At 42.4% G+C, this 12,155-nt stretch overlaps 1 protein-coding gene across 3 annotated transcripts in view; it reads right to left on the reverse strand.

Annotated features, from left to right (window-relative positions):
- Positions 1-487: 487 nt before the first annotated feature.
- LHFPL2 (LHFPL tetraspan subfamily member 2) overlaps positions 488-12,155 on the reverse strand; it is a 165,795-nt gene continuing 154,127 nt past the window's right edge. For all 3 annotated transcript variants that reach the window (XM_043592734.1, XM_043592739.1, XM_043592725.1), the window contains one exon: positions 488-4,526. In XM_043592734.1, coding sequence (XP_043448669.1) covers positions 4,270-4,526 — 257 coding nt within the window. In that variant the 3' untranslated portion in view covers positions 488-4,269. The remainder of the gene's footprint in view (positions 4,527-12,155) is intronic.

The following is a 12,155-nucleotide window of genomic DNA, read 5'->3' on the forward strand; positions in this document are numbered from 1 at the left end:
TAGAATTCTCCTTCTTGATAAGGCTTGTTATGGGCAGGATTACCTTCAAGAAATGTGGATGTGGAACTGTTCCACAACTGGCTTTTCATATTGGAAGAGACGGTGCCCTTCATCTGACTTTCTTCCTTCTCATTATTACACATATTTCTTTGTAAAGCCTTTGTAATACTTAGAAGCATTTTCATATTTCTTAAATTTACTATAAAATTTAAGGTATTTGTATAGTATTTGAGAGTCCCCCTCCCCCCATTTATATTGATGCTTCTCCAAGGAAGAAATGTGTACTTAATATTAAAGTTAAAGCTAACCTAAGGTAGGAATATATATGTTACTAGTGAATGGAATAAAGTACCTGAATATTTTTTCCTATTGGTAATATTACATATAAATTAGGGTTTATCATAAAATTTGACTGGTAGGTGTTTTCTTGAGAAACTTGTATATATCCCATTGAAACCAATAGACTTAAACTTGAAAAGAATCAGGATGAGTTTCCAAAATCTGGTTTAATTAAGATCTGGGGAGGGGAGGGCATTGTGAAATACATATGCACAGGAACCTAATCAATGCTAGACAGACAATGTATTAGTTTACAATACAATAGGATAACCACAAATTTGAAGGCTCAAATTGAGTCCATTAGCGGTAAATACAATTTTCTATTTGGCTCAAGTGGCTACTGAATATCAAGTGATGCTGAGTTCCTCCAAAGCACCTAATGAACCCCCAGCCTTGGAAGGAGTTTCACCACAGTCTCAGAAGAAATCCCAGTCATGCCTTTAACTCTTTTGGCCCTTGGGAGTCATTGCTGCCCCAGTACAAATACAGGCCAGGGATTTCTAGTGGCCACATGTTATTGCACAGAGAGGTCTGTTCTAAGCCAGACTCTTATGGCTACAAAGGTGTGAGAGCAGCCCTTAAATAGTGGTCTAGCATTAACGTGGTCTATCAAAGCGTGTTAAGAAATAGCTCCTTAGTGATTATGTACCAGCTACTAGTTATCACACTAACAGAAAAGGCAACATGGCAGCTTCACATTTCACATGAAAGACTAGCATTCACTGGGCCTGGTGCTGGCTTAATTTTCACGTAAATCTAGTGATTATTTTAATTTAGACCCAGGAATAAATGATTCCATACCAGTCTTATCTTCACATCGGTTTGTGTAGCATTTAAATTGTTACGGGTTAATGACTAGGCCATGAAGGCAAAAAATGTTTACCTCTCCTTTGCCAAAACAGAAACAATCCCTGTTCTGACTCCTGTCCAGTTTCCAAAAAAAAAAAAAACATACATACACCTTTGTTATTGCACATCTTTCACACAGACTTGTGTATGTATAATATACATATATATTTTTTAAATATGCTACACATAAAAAAAGACTATGGCACTTTACATGTTTAACAAAGATCATTACACCACAGAGGTTTGAAAACTATACAAAAACCCTTACACAATGAATGTAACATTGTTGAATTAGCACACAGGTTTAAAAAAATCCACAGAATCCAAGGCAGATATTTCTGCCTTCTTGGAGTTCATTGAGAAGCCCAGCCCATCACAAAACTTTAAGCGCAGATGCAGGCAAAAATAAATAAGACTTTTCTGGTAGTAGTAATGGTCCAGGTGTATTAGACTTTGAGACTGAGGTGATGAGGTGATTGATATTAATTACCAAAGTGTGGGTCAACACATTCCTCATATTCAGTGGTTTTTAAACAGCTGTACAGTTTTGGTGTAGACTAGCATGATTTTAATGGTCCATTTTCCCCAAAGCCTAGCTAATGGACTGAAGGTTTAAAAGGCCCAACATTACTTCTTACTCTGTCTCTGCTAGAGAAATTCCATCTCTGATTACTCAGTCAGCATTTAAGTAGTTTTTAGTGGTTTGGGGTTATGTGTGTGTGCATGTGCTTTGTTTTCTGTAGCATTCAGACTGATGGAGTAGAACACTGGCCAAGTAAGGTTTACACTTGTGACTACTGTTATCAGGGTGTTCCAGATATACATCACCACCTAAGCCGAAGAGCAATCAGACAGTAAAGATGATGGACATGCTCAGAGGATCGTCAGGGCTTAGGACTTGAACTTGTCTGTAAGAAGGAAAGTTAGAGTATAAAATTAGTGTTAGGGAATTAGGAAATGGGTTCTCTATTTTTTACAGCAAAAAATAGAGTGAATCTTCTGATAAAATTTTTAATGAAAATTACTGCTCAGGTTTAAAAAGTAGTTACTATGGGCATTGAGGCTTGGTGAGAGCATATAAATGCACAGTCAGGGACAGGAGCCCTGTCCATTGGCTGCCGTAACCTATTTCTGTGTGGTGTTCGATAGGATTGTTTCCTGAGGCTGTACCGAGGGCTGCTATGAGGATACCTATTTACCCCTTCTCTTTTCAAAAGAAGTCCTAGGACTGCATCTTGCTTATTTTGAATTTTGGTGGAACACTGGTGAACTCATTAAGGCCGGGTTCTACACCACCACCCCTCCTGCCCTTAGCTTTTAATTTGTGTGATAGGATGATTTGTGGTATAGACCAGAGGCCAGAAGGGAATAAAACTTCAGTCACTCCATTCCATCTATGTATAAAGCAGTTATTTGTTTTGCACCAAGGCATGGTTTTAGAGTCAGCCTGAAGATGATTCACTGGGGCAAGGTCGTAAAATCTCAATCAGGGTTCTATGCCTGATGGCACTTAGAATACAATACCTTACACAGAGCAGGTGCAGAGTAAATTATTTGTTAAGCTTTCAAAACAAAGCAAGCTGTCACGTGAGCAGATTCATAAGCCCAAATAGACCTATCCTTTTAATTCTTCCAGAAATCTCACAGGTCCAACTCCACTTGCTTAAATTTCTGTATCATTCTGCAGTTCTGAAGCTTGGGGCAATACCCAACTGGGTTCTTGCCACTGAGATCATTCCAAAGTAAATTTAAAGTGATGGCTAATACCATTTTTCTCAATCCATTTTATTGGCAACTTACAGAAACTAGATTAAAGTCTCCTGAATCCTTTTTAATAGTGGTGTTCCATTATTTTTGTAAACAGTTATAGGCAGGGGCTTTAGGCTTGGTTTCGCTCTCATTTTTGTATTAACTTTCTACTCTGTGCATTTTTGGGTATGAAGCCTTTGATGCAAATTACCCATTGCAGTAATTTTAATGTTATTTTAGTCTGCTTTCAGGATCAATACCAGTAACTGGAGAAACTTGACTTAGATGACTAGCTTCTTTTTTCCTGCAAAGAATGTCATTCAGTTGCTGCTGGGGTTGGAAATACAGCTGACTACCACATGGTTACCAGTGGGAAGAGGTCTCCCCACAAGTGCTGAGATTCTGGCAAGTTCTTCCACTGTACATCTGAATGAGCCACAGCTGGCCTAGAGATCTCTGTTCCTGGAATGAGGAAACAGGGTGAGGTTTCCTTTGGCAGTCAAAGCTCAATCCTAACCCTAGGAGAAAAACATGTGATCTCCATTGGAAGAGGAGCCTGGGCCAGTACTGGTGCTAGCCTGACTGCTGGGAAGTGGAATGAGTTTGTCTTCACTAGCAGGATTTTCTTCTTTATTCTCATGATCATACAAGTCCTTATTCTTTCCTTAGTCAAATTTCTAAAATCTTGGAATTACAGTTCAATAGATCTACCTTACTCTGGAATTCAGCCTAGAATAAGTTCCATAACAGCATTCCACACTGACCTGCTCACCCCTCGGTCAGCTAATTAAGAGGCAGTGTCTTGTATGCCCTTGAGCACACATCCCTATCCCCAGTAAGTATGCAGTCTTCATTTTTAGTCTCTGAGAAAACTTGGAAGAACTAGGAGGAGACAAAAACACCAACCCCCAAACCTCATTCTGAGGCAGAGATGCTCACAGGCATGCAGCCTTGTGGCAGAAACACATCTCAAAATAGCCTGAAAATCTAGCTCACAATCTCCTCTGTTACCAGAAGAACTGCGGCCTTAATGGTTTAGATCATTATCCTTTGTTGAGCCTTGGGGAAGATGGAGTCAGACAGACTTGTCAACTTGTGTCAGGCTTCATGCAGTACTTTTATATTCCATCTCTGGCATTTTGCACTGTGGTCCTCGAGTGCCATCACTTAGCTGTCTGTTGCCTCTCATTGGTCCTGTTAAGGCTCAAGGCTGTGGAATGTAGGCTTTGGTAGATAAAGGCTAGTTCTTCACTTGACTCAGATGATGAAACCAGAGGGGTGCTGTTTCACAAGGTTACATGGGCAGAAAGTGGCATTTGTGTCTCTTCCAAACTAAAGGAGGCATATAAGGCTTTTCCCCTCTTCAATTTCTTCCTGTACTTTGTCACTGGAGGTTGCAATTTCTGCTTGTGCGGAGAAGACAGCACAGATGAAGGTGAGGACTGTGCCTCCGATGGCGGTGTAAAAGGCCCAGCCCAAGGAGCAGTCTCCGGGTTTGTAGGCCGATGCATAGTGTCCACAGTAGCCTATGGCCTTCTGGCAGCCCCAGCCAGCAGGGTAGAGTATCAAACCCAGAATAAGGAACAGTCCTGCAGGGCAGAAGAGAAGACAGGTGAGAACCTCCCCTGGCTTTATGGTATAAAGTGAATAACTGTACAGATAGGTTGTAATTGTTACTGATTTCCCTGCTTTGGGCGATGGCATCTGTTTTGCAATATCAAGTGTCAGGGACTATTTTACGCAACTAATCCGACCTGATCAAGAAATCTCATCCCTTTCTTAGAAATATTTTTAGCCTCTTTTATGCGTACTGGAATGTGAACCCAGTAATTTCTAGAAAAGCAAATCAAACTTGTTATTTTTTCTTCCCACGAAGCTCTTATAGCACTGAGCATTTTCCTATAGGTCTAAGGCAGACATTGGCAAACTAAGGCCCACAAGTGAAATGCGGACTTGGTTCTATAAATAAAGTTTTATTGGAACATACCCTGTGACCATTCATTTTATGGACTTTGCCTGTGGCTGCTTTGGTGCTGGAACAGCAGAGTAAGTAATTTCTACAGACCCTAGGGCGAGAAAGATCTAAAATATTTATTTACTGTCTGGAATTTTGCAGGAAAAGTTTGCCAACCCCTGTTCTAAGGAAATTCACACACAACCATGGTTAAATTGCAAGAGACCAGATCTTAACCTGAATTAAAGCCTATGAGGAGTCTTTTTGTTGGCATTCACCAACAACCGACTGCATACCCAAGTCAGACATTTCTATACTTATATAAGCATTTAGAAACACACCGCAGGGGCTGCTGGGTGGCTCAGTTGGTTGAGGGTCTGACTTCGGCTCAGGTCCTGATCTTGCAGTTCGTGAGTTCGAGCCCTGCAGCGGGCTCTGTGCTGACAGCTCAGAGCCTGCTTTGGATTCTGTGTCTCCCTCTCTCTGCCCCTTTCCCACTCATGCTCTGTCTCTCTCTGCCTCTCAGAAAATGAATAAACATTAAAAAATTTTTTTAATTAAAAAAACACACTGCAAACTTCAGAATTGTTTTGTCTGAATTCTTTTAGAATGCTTTTAAATGAATTTCGCCCTGAGTAGACACTAATAAGCTCTGTTGCCACTTTGCTGACCCCACCACCCTATCATTAAATGTCCATTTTTCTGTTCCTTATGGCTTCACTGCTATGTAACTGAGAGTTCTATTGCCAGCTCTAGGAGTTGAGGACTAAGGCAAAGCAAGTGAGACAAAGTGTAAGGAGACCATCACTTTCAGGGGTCTGCCCTGTGGGAGAGAGTGAGTGCATTGCCTGTCCCCCTCTAGCCCTGGCTGCCAGTCCCACACCAGAAGCTGCTCATAAGGAAGTCCAGAACCTGAAATGACAAAGGCAACAGAGGGCCCCAAATCTTACCTAATGAAACTTTCTCGGTAGAAAGAATGCCGCAAGAGGATGGCTTTATTTTATGTGGCAGGGGAAAAAAAGTTTTCTCTGCAAAATGACACCTGTATAATCAAGATTGCTAATTTATATCCCCCAAAGCTTTTTCAGATACCTTGCAGTGGCAATTCTATCCTCCTCATTTAATCTTGGTTCTAAATTCTGTCTTCCTACCTTTACTGAAATTCTCTGGGTTTACCACACCAAAGCTTCCAAGTCATTACAGCAACTTTCCCACAAAAAAGAACGTGACTGAACCTGTGGTAGTATTAGGTTTGAACAAGATCAAGGGCTGTGTTTCAAACCACAGATCACAACTTTCATAGTTCTGTCTTCATCCTATGATGACATCTTCTCACCAAGCATGGCATTTCATGTCTGATTTTGGATCTGACCATCCCTGCTTCCCTAATTAATTCCATTGTTCTATTCTGGAGGCCTTAGAGGACTTTCTAGCAGGGATGGAATAGAGGGAACTGGTTCCTCTGTTCACTGTCTGAAGAAGGGTGCTTCAAAAATGAAGTCTTTCCAACCCTGCAACCCTTTATTTCTCCATAGGTCAGAGTGTTAGAAAGTAGGTAGAGAAATGCCCTCCACAGTCAGATGTGTAAGTGAAAGGAGCTAATTCCCCCAAGGATAAGGCCAGGCCGCCAGTGAAGAATGTGTTGGTACTCTAGAATATGCAAGGTCTTAGCAAAGACTCAGTAAATTAAGAGGTAGGTCAGTTAATAGTTACAAGCTCTGAGTTCAGGGTATGATAGAGGTTTGAACCCAAGCTTTTGCCATTTAAGACTGGTGCCCTTGGAAAAAAATCTCTTTTGTCTGATTATGATTCCTCACCTGTAAAACGGCTAATCCTTAACTCATAAAATAGTTGTGAATGTTAAAAGCACCTAAAAAATACTTTCCATGTCCCTAATAGTAATGGCAGTAACAAAACTGGAACAGACTAACAGCTGACAATAGGTGAAAGCCTTTGGCAGATCCCTCCTATATAAAAGCAGTTTAAAGTTCACCAGTTATGAATAAGCAAATCCGTTCAATTTTGAGGGTATATTTTGAAAGGTGTAGTAATTGGGTGGGGAGGAGGGGAGAACCCAAGCTACAGCTTAATAACCTTGGAAGAATATATATACTCTCCTCCATCGGAACATACTTTACTCAGCTGGGGAGATCTAAAATTACTGAGCAAATTCTTTTGTATTTCAAAGGGCCTATGATAAAGCCTGATTAATCTCCATCTCGTTCCCTAGGAAACTTCACCCAAGGAACATGGAACTTTGGTAGTCTCCACCCACAGGTACTAAGTTACCACCCTGGAAATGGTGAGGGACCATGGCTGAGACTTCTGCAAGGATTCAGAGACTCTCTGGCATGGAGGCTCTATGGTCAAGCTCTAGGCAAGGGAGCCTAATTAGCTGCTTGTCCCTATAAAAGACCCGAGTGTTCATATTTAAATTGTGGCTCTGATTAAATATTAATTATGTATATCATTTTATTATTGGGCTTAAGCCGCATAAGTAATGTTTTTTAATATGATCAAGACAGAAAGCATAGAGTTTGCCTTTACACAGAGATGGAGTTGGTTTTAGGACATAAAAAATACCTTACTTTGGCTATTTCAGATCCTTGTGGGAAATAGGTAGTTTCAAAATAATTAAATAATACAGTCTTTATTTTAATATCAGATCCCTCTTCACCAAGCAGTCACAAACATTCACTCCAACACTGCTCCTTAGTGCTTCTAGCTGTTCCCCCTTTCTAATAGCTCAGCTAAGGTTCTAGAAGTGCGTCAGCCCAGCTTAAAATCCTGTGGCAGCTACTGGCCAATTTGTGAATAAGGACAGCAGGGAGGCTTTTCTTAACATAGAAGGGTGCCATGCTTATGAGTTTGTCCAAAGCCTCAGCTTGAATATTTATAAGCCCACAGGGCAGTCCATGTGGGAGGGTAAAAAAAGTGGGCCCTGGTATTTCTGAAAGCCCCGGTGGGTGCCATCTGTGCTGAAACCACAGGCTGCCACCCAGGGCAGCCAGCCTAGACAAACACAAGAGGGCCTTAACCAGATTCTCAGAGGGGGAAATGGCTACCATGTACGTTGCCGTGGCTTTTGGGATCTCTCCTCCCAACACTCATCAGAGTGGTTACTAGCACAGTTAATGCCATGAAAATGCAAGACCTACATCTCATTGAGAGAAAGGAAACAGTGGGCCTTTGGGTAAACAAACAAACAAAAAAAAGTCCCATTTTTCTTCTCTCTGGTATTTACACACAGGCTCTCTACCAAAGGAATTCCAGAAAGTTTAATGATTCAGGTGGCCCTCTCCAGTGACTGCCACCTTACAATGTCCTAACTCCACTGCTCTCAGGCCCAGTGCATCTTATGAGCAGCCTGGGCCCTAACAAGCATTCCTTAGCACTGAAACACCACTCTAACAGATTTTTTTTTTTGCTTGTTAATAAAAGTGAGAAACAGATCCATTAGGGGTTCCCCATCTCAGAGTAAAATCCAGCTTTCTCTTTCTCTCTTTGGCCTTCAAGGCCCTGTCATCCAGCTCCCTATTACCTGTTCAAACGGACCCCTGCCTGCCTTTGTAACCCTGTGCTCTCTGCTCCAGCCTCAGCAGCCAGAGGGCTTTTTCACGGACATCCAGCCATGCTCGGGCCTTTGCACTTGCTATTCCTCTTCCCAGCAGTGTCTTCCTTCCAGATAGCTTTTAGGCTACAGATGCCACCGTGTTGGTGTGGCCTTCCATTCCAATCTATTTAAAATTCCAACCCTGTATCTCCCCACTGTCCTTGCTTTATTTCTCCTTAGCATTTATGATTACTAACATAGGATATATTACTTTGAATCATATGAAACTTCCAATATTTGACCATTTGTAACCTACAAAAATGGACATAAAATGTAGTTCAACCTACTATTTTACTTTGTTTCCATCTCCATCCTAGACTTTAAACTCCACCAGGGCAGGGACTTTTGTATTATGTGGTTAAGCACTATGAAGCCAGGACTCAGAATAGTGCTGGGAACATAGTTAAACCTGTAATAAAATAACTGTAAACCATGGTGCATCCCGTGAAAACCATTTAAAAAAACTTGACACATACCAGTCAATAAGAATGAAATGTGCCAGCAGGAAAGGAAATGACGACTCTTGGTTTTTGGTTTATCCTGTCACACTGTCCTGTTGCAGGTCTGTGAATCCCAGTGTTTAGAAGCAAACTTAAGCCCTGACCTTCAAAATAGGCTTAATGATACCAGCTAATGAGACAGAATTAAAGTCTTAAACAGGCACGTCAGACAACAGGCAGAAGAATATAGTAAGACCCACCAAGTCTGCTGCATATTGGGAATGGTTCTTCTGGTCCTCAATTTGGAGTATACCACCCAGGGGCACTCAGCTTGGTTGTGGGTTATAGCTAGAGACCAAATGGCAGGTGAAGTGTGCTCTGGAGTTTAACATAAGAGCCATGCCAGAAAATGGTCTGATCTTCCTCTGCCGCTATTAAAAAAGTAGTTTCTGAAGTTAGGTCAGCCCGTAGTTGTCTCTGGGGTCTATCACCTTGCCCTAAAGCATTACTGTTTGGGGAGAGGGGTGATAGAGAAAGGGACTAGGCCAGTGGGCCTTTGCTTTTCTTCTGACTGGCATATCTCCCCATGTGCCTGGTTGAGCAGTGATTGGCCCAGCTGGGAGGAAGAAAAGCAGGGAGAATGATACTGCCCAGCGACCAAAGAAAACAGCTAGCACTGAAAGAGACAGGAAGTCACTCAGAGGGCTGATAACCTCTGCCATGGCTCAACTTGTTAGAACAGCACCCGAGAAGGTACCATTTTCTACAACTTTAAAAGATATCCTCATCTCTGTACCCCATCTCGTCTCTTGCTAGCACCTCCCAGTTTGTTGCCCCAAGAGGATTAGAAGATGCCAGCATCTGCTCATCATGGGGTCACCTGGGGATGACTTAACTTTGGGGAAGAAAAAAAAGAAAAGAAACTGGTGGTTAGTTACTTGGACTACCCAAGACGCCACCAGAGGCCGGAGACAGAGCCCTGACAAGCCCAGTGAGGCCAACCACACGGTGTCAGTTCTCTCATGATGTATCACATGAGCTATCACAATGCAATGCCCACCACGTCCCTCTGCTGTTTTAGTAATATCTACCCCTACCTGGATGGAGCTTTCAGATTCAACCCTGGATTCCCAGCTGTGTGATCTTGCTGCATAGGAGTTTTCAGTCTCTGTGGTCAACCTAAACATGTGGTTTGGATTTAACTCAAATAATTAAACTACATGAGCTCTAAGAGGATAGGCGCTATGTCTTATTACAGCATTTTCAGTGCCTAAAATCTAGAAGGTTCTAAAAAAAAAAAAAAAACATGAATGAAATGCACAAAGAAGAGTAAAGTCCTCACCCTCTTGCTTTGTGACCCACATTCATTGACTGTGATTAGACCAACCACAGAGTTGTATATCTTATGTAATTTTTGGACTACTGCCCTGGAATCAAATAATGATAGCAAATGTACATTTTAAGGAAATCCTTTAGGTGGGAAGATGAACATCTCCATAATCCTGCCAAGCCCCCAAATTTAGAAAGACTAGGAGTTGCTGAATATAATAAATAATACTTTACTTGAGCTGAAGATGACTACCTCACATTTTATGAGATGCCAGGAATGGGGGAGCCCAGTCTGAACCATAGCTCTTTAGTCTGTGGAGGAAGTGAAGAAAGTCTCCATGCTGTTTCAGTCTCTCCTTGGCTGTTAGAGCATCGCCTCCTTCCCTCAAGATCAACCACACAATTGTCAGTCTTTCACCACCAGCTGGCCAAGGGTATGGACTCAAGGTTTCTTGTCTTTTGTGGGTCACCCACCATTTTTGTGGAAGAAAGCCATTTTTCCTGGGCTGAAAACATCAGAACCAAAGGCTGGCTCCTCCTCTACAGAAAAACAAGTGGGTCTTTGGGCATCACGTTCCTACCTCCTCTTCAGACAGGCTTCCAGACAAAACTGCCAAGACAGGCTAGACCTTAGTTTGCAAAGCGATTTTCTAAGGACAGGAAGAAAAGAAGGCCATCTGTTACTGCTACTGTCAACCTGCAGCGAGGCCCCCAGCGAGGGACACAACAGCGAGCCTCCACTACATTGTAATCAAGAAGCTCATTCTAAAGCTATGAAATATCCTAATCTCTCTGGAGAGTGAGCACACAGCAGATAGTTGACAGTAGGCTTACTAGCTTTAGATAAATTTGGGCTCCAATTAGGTAAGTCACGGGGAGTGTGTGCTGAGTATATACCATGTACTTGTCCTGCTGCCCGACACAGTCCAGGGGCCACAGCAGGGGTAGAGGACTGGGGTCATGTAGGGTTTCATAGGCTTTAAATGCTTTTAGGCCAGTAATCCTCAAGGAATCTGGTCACACCACACATATCACCATTCCCTGAACAAGGGGCCTTATATTCCTGCTGACCCCTTGGGTAGTCATCTACCTGGAAATATCCCCTGTCCCCCAATTCAGATGTCCCCTCCATGTGAAACATGTGTCCTCACTTCCTGCCAGAATGGTATTCTCTGTGTGCTTTCACTACCCTGTGCATATTCCTCTTCAGCTCTTTATCACATTGTTATTTTTGTATATTTATTCAACAGCTATTTACTGAGTTCTCTCCTCAGTGCCAGTCATTATACTCAGCCCTCAGGATACAGCAGTACCCTGGTAGGACTCTGAGCCCCTTGAGGGCAGAAAATTTTATTTCTTAGTATACATCACAATTTTGTCTTAGCGTTTACCACAAACCTGGTGGGTGTGTCACAGTTAACTTTGGATAACAGAGGTCAAGAGTTCAATTTACTTCTTTGAAATAGCCACTGACTCTTCTAGGAACACAGCTGGGGACCCCTTTCAGGTCTACCCTGTGACTCAGAGGTCTGGGATGTGGACCTAGCTTAGCCTGGCTCCAGGTTTTGTGGACCCAGCTCAGTTCACCACAGCATAATGCCAGGAGGCTGCCCCTGACACCACACCCCTACACCTCATTCCCTTTCTCCAAGGCAGCCATCTCTCTAACAAGAAGCAAGGCAAGTAAGACCAGAGAATGACTGACTGGCTTCTAGTATCCCAGCCCCATTCTAGGACACCGTTCAGAGAGCATTCCAGGCTTATGGGGAACTCCAATCAACAAGTTCAAAAAGTACCGACAGTAAAGGATTAAAGCAAAACAGTCCTCCTTGCAAGAATTTTAGCTCATCTGCCATGTTGGCTTTTTCTCCTCAGCATCCTT

The sequence above is a fragment of the Prionailurus bengalensis genome, chromosome A1 (genome assembly GCF_016509475.1).
Source record: "Prionailurus bengalensis isolate Pbe53 chromosome A1, Fcat_Pben_1.1_paternal_pri, whole genome shotgun sequence".
NCBI lineage: Eukaryota > Metazoa > Chordata > Mammalia > Carnivora > Felidae > Prionailurus > Prionailurus bengalensis.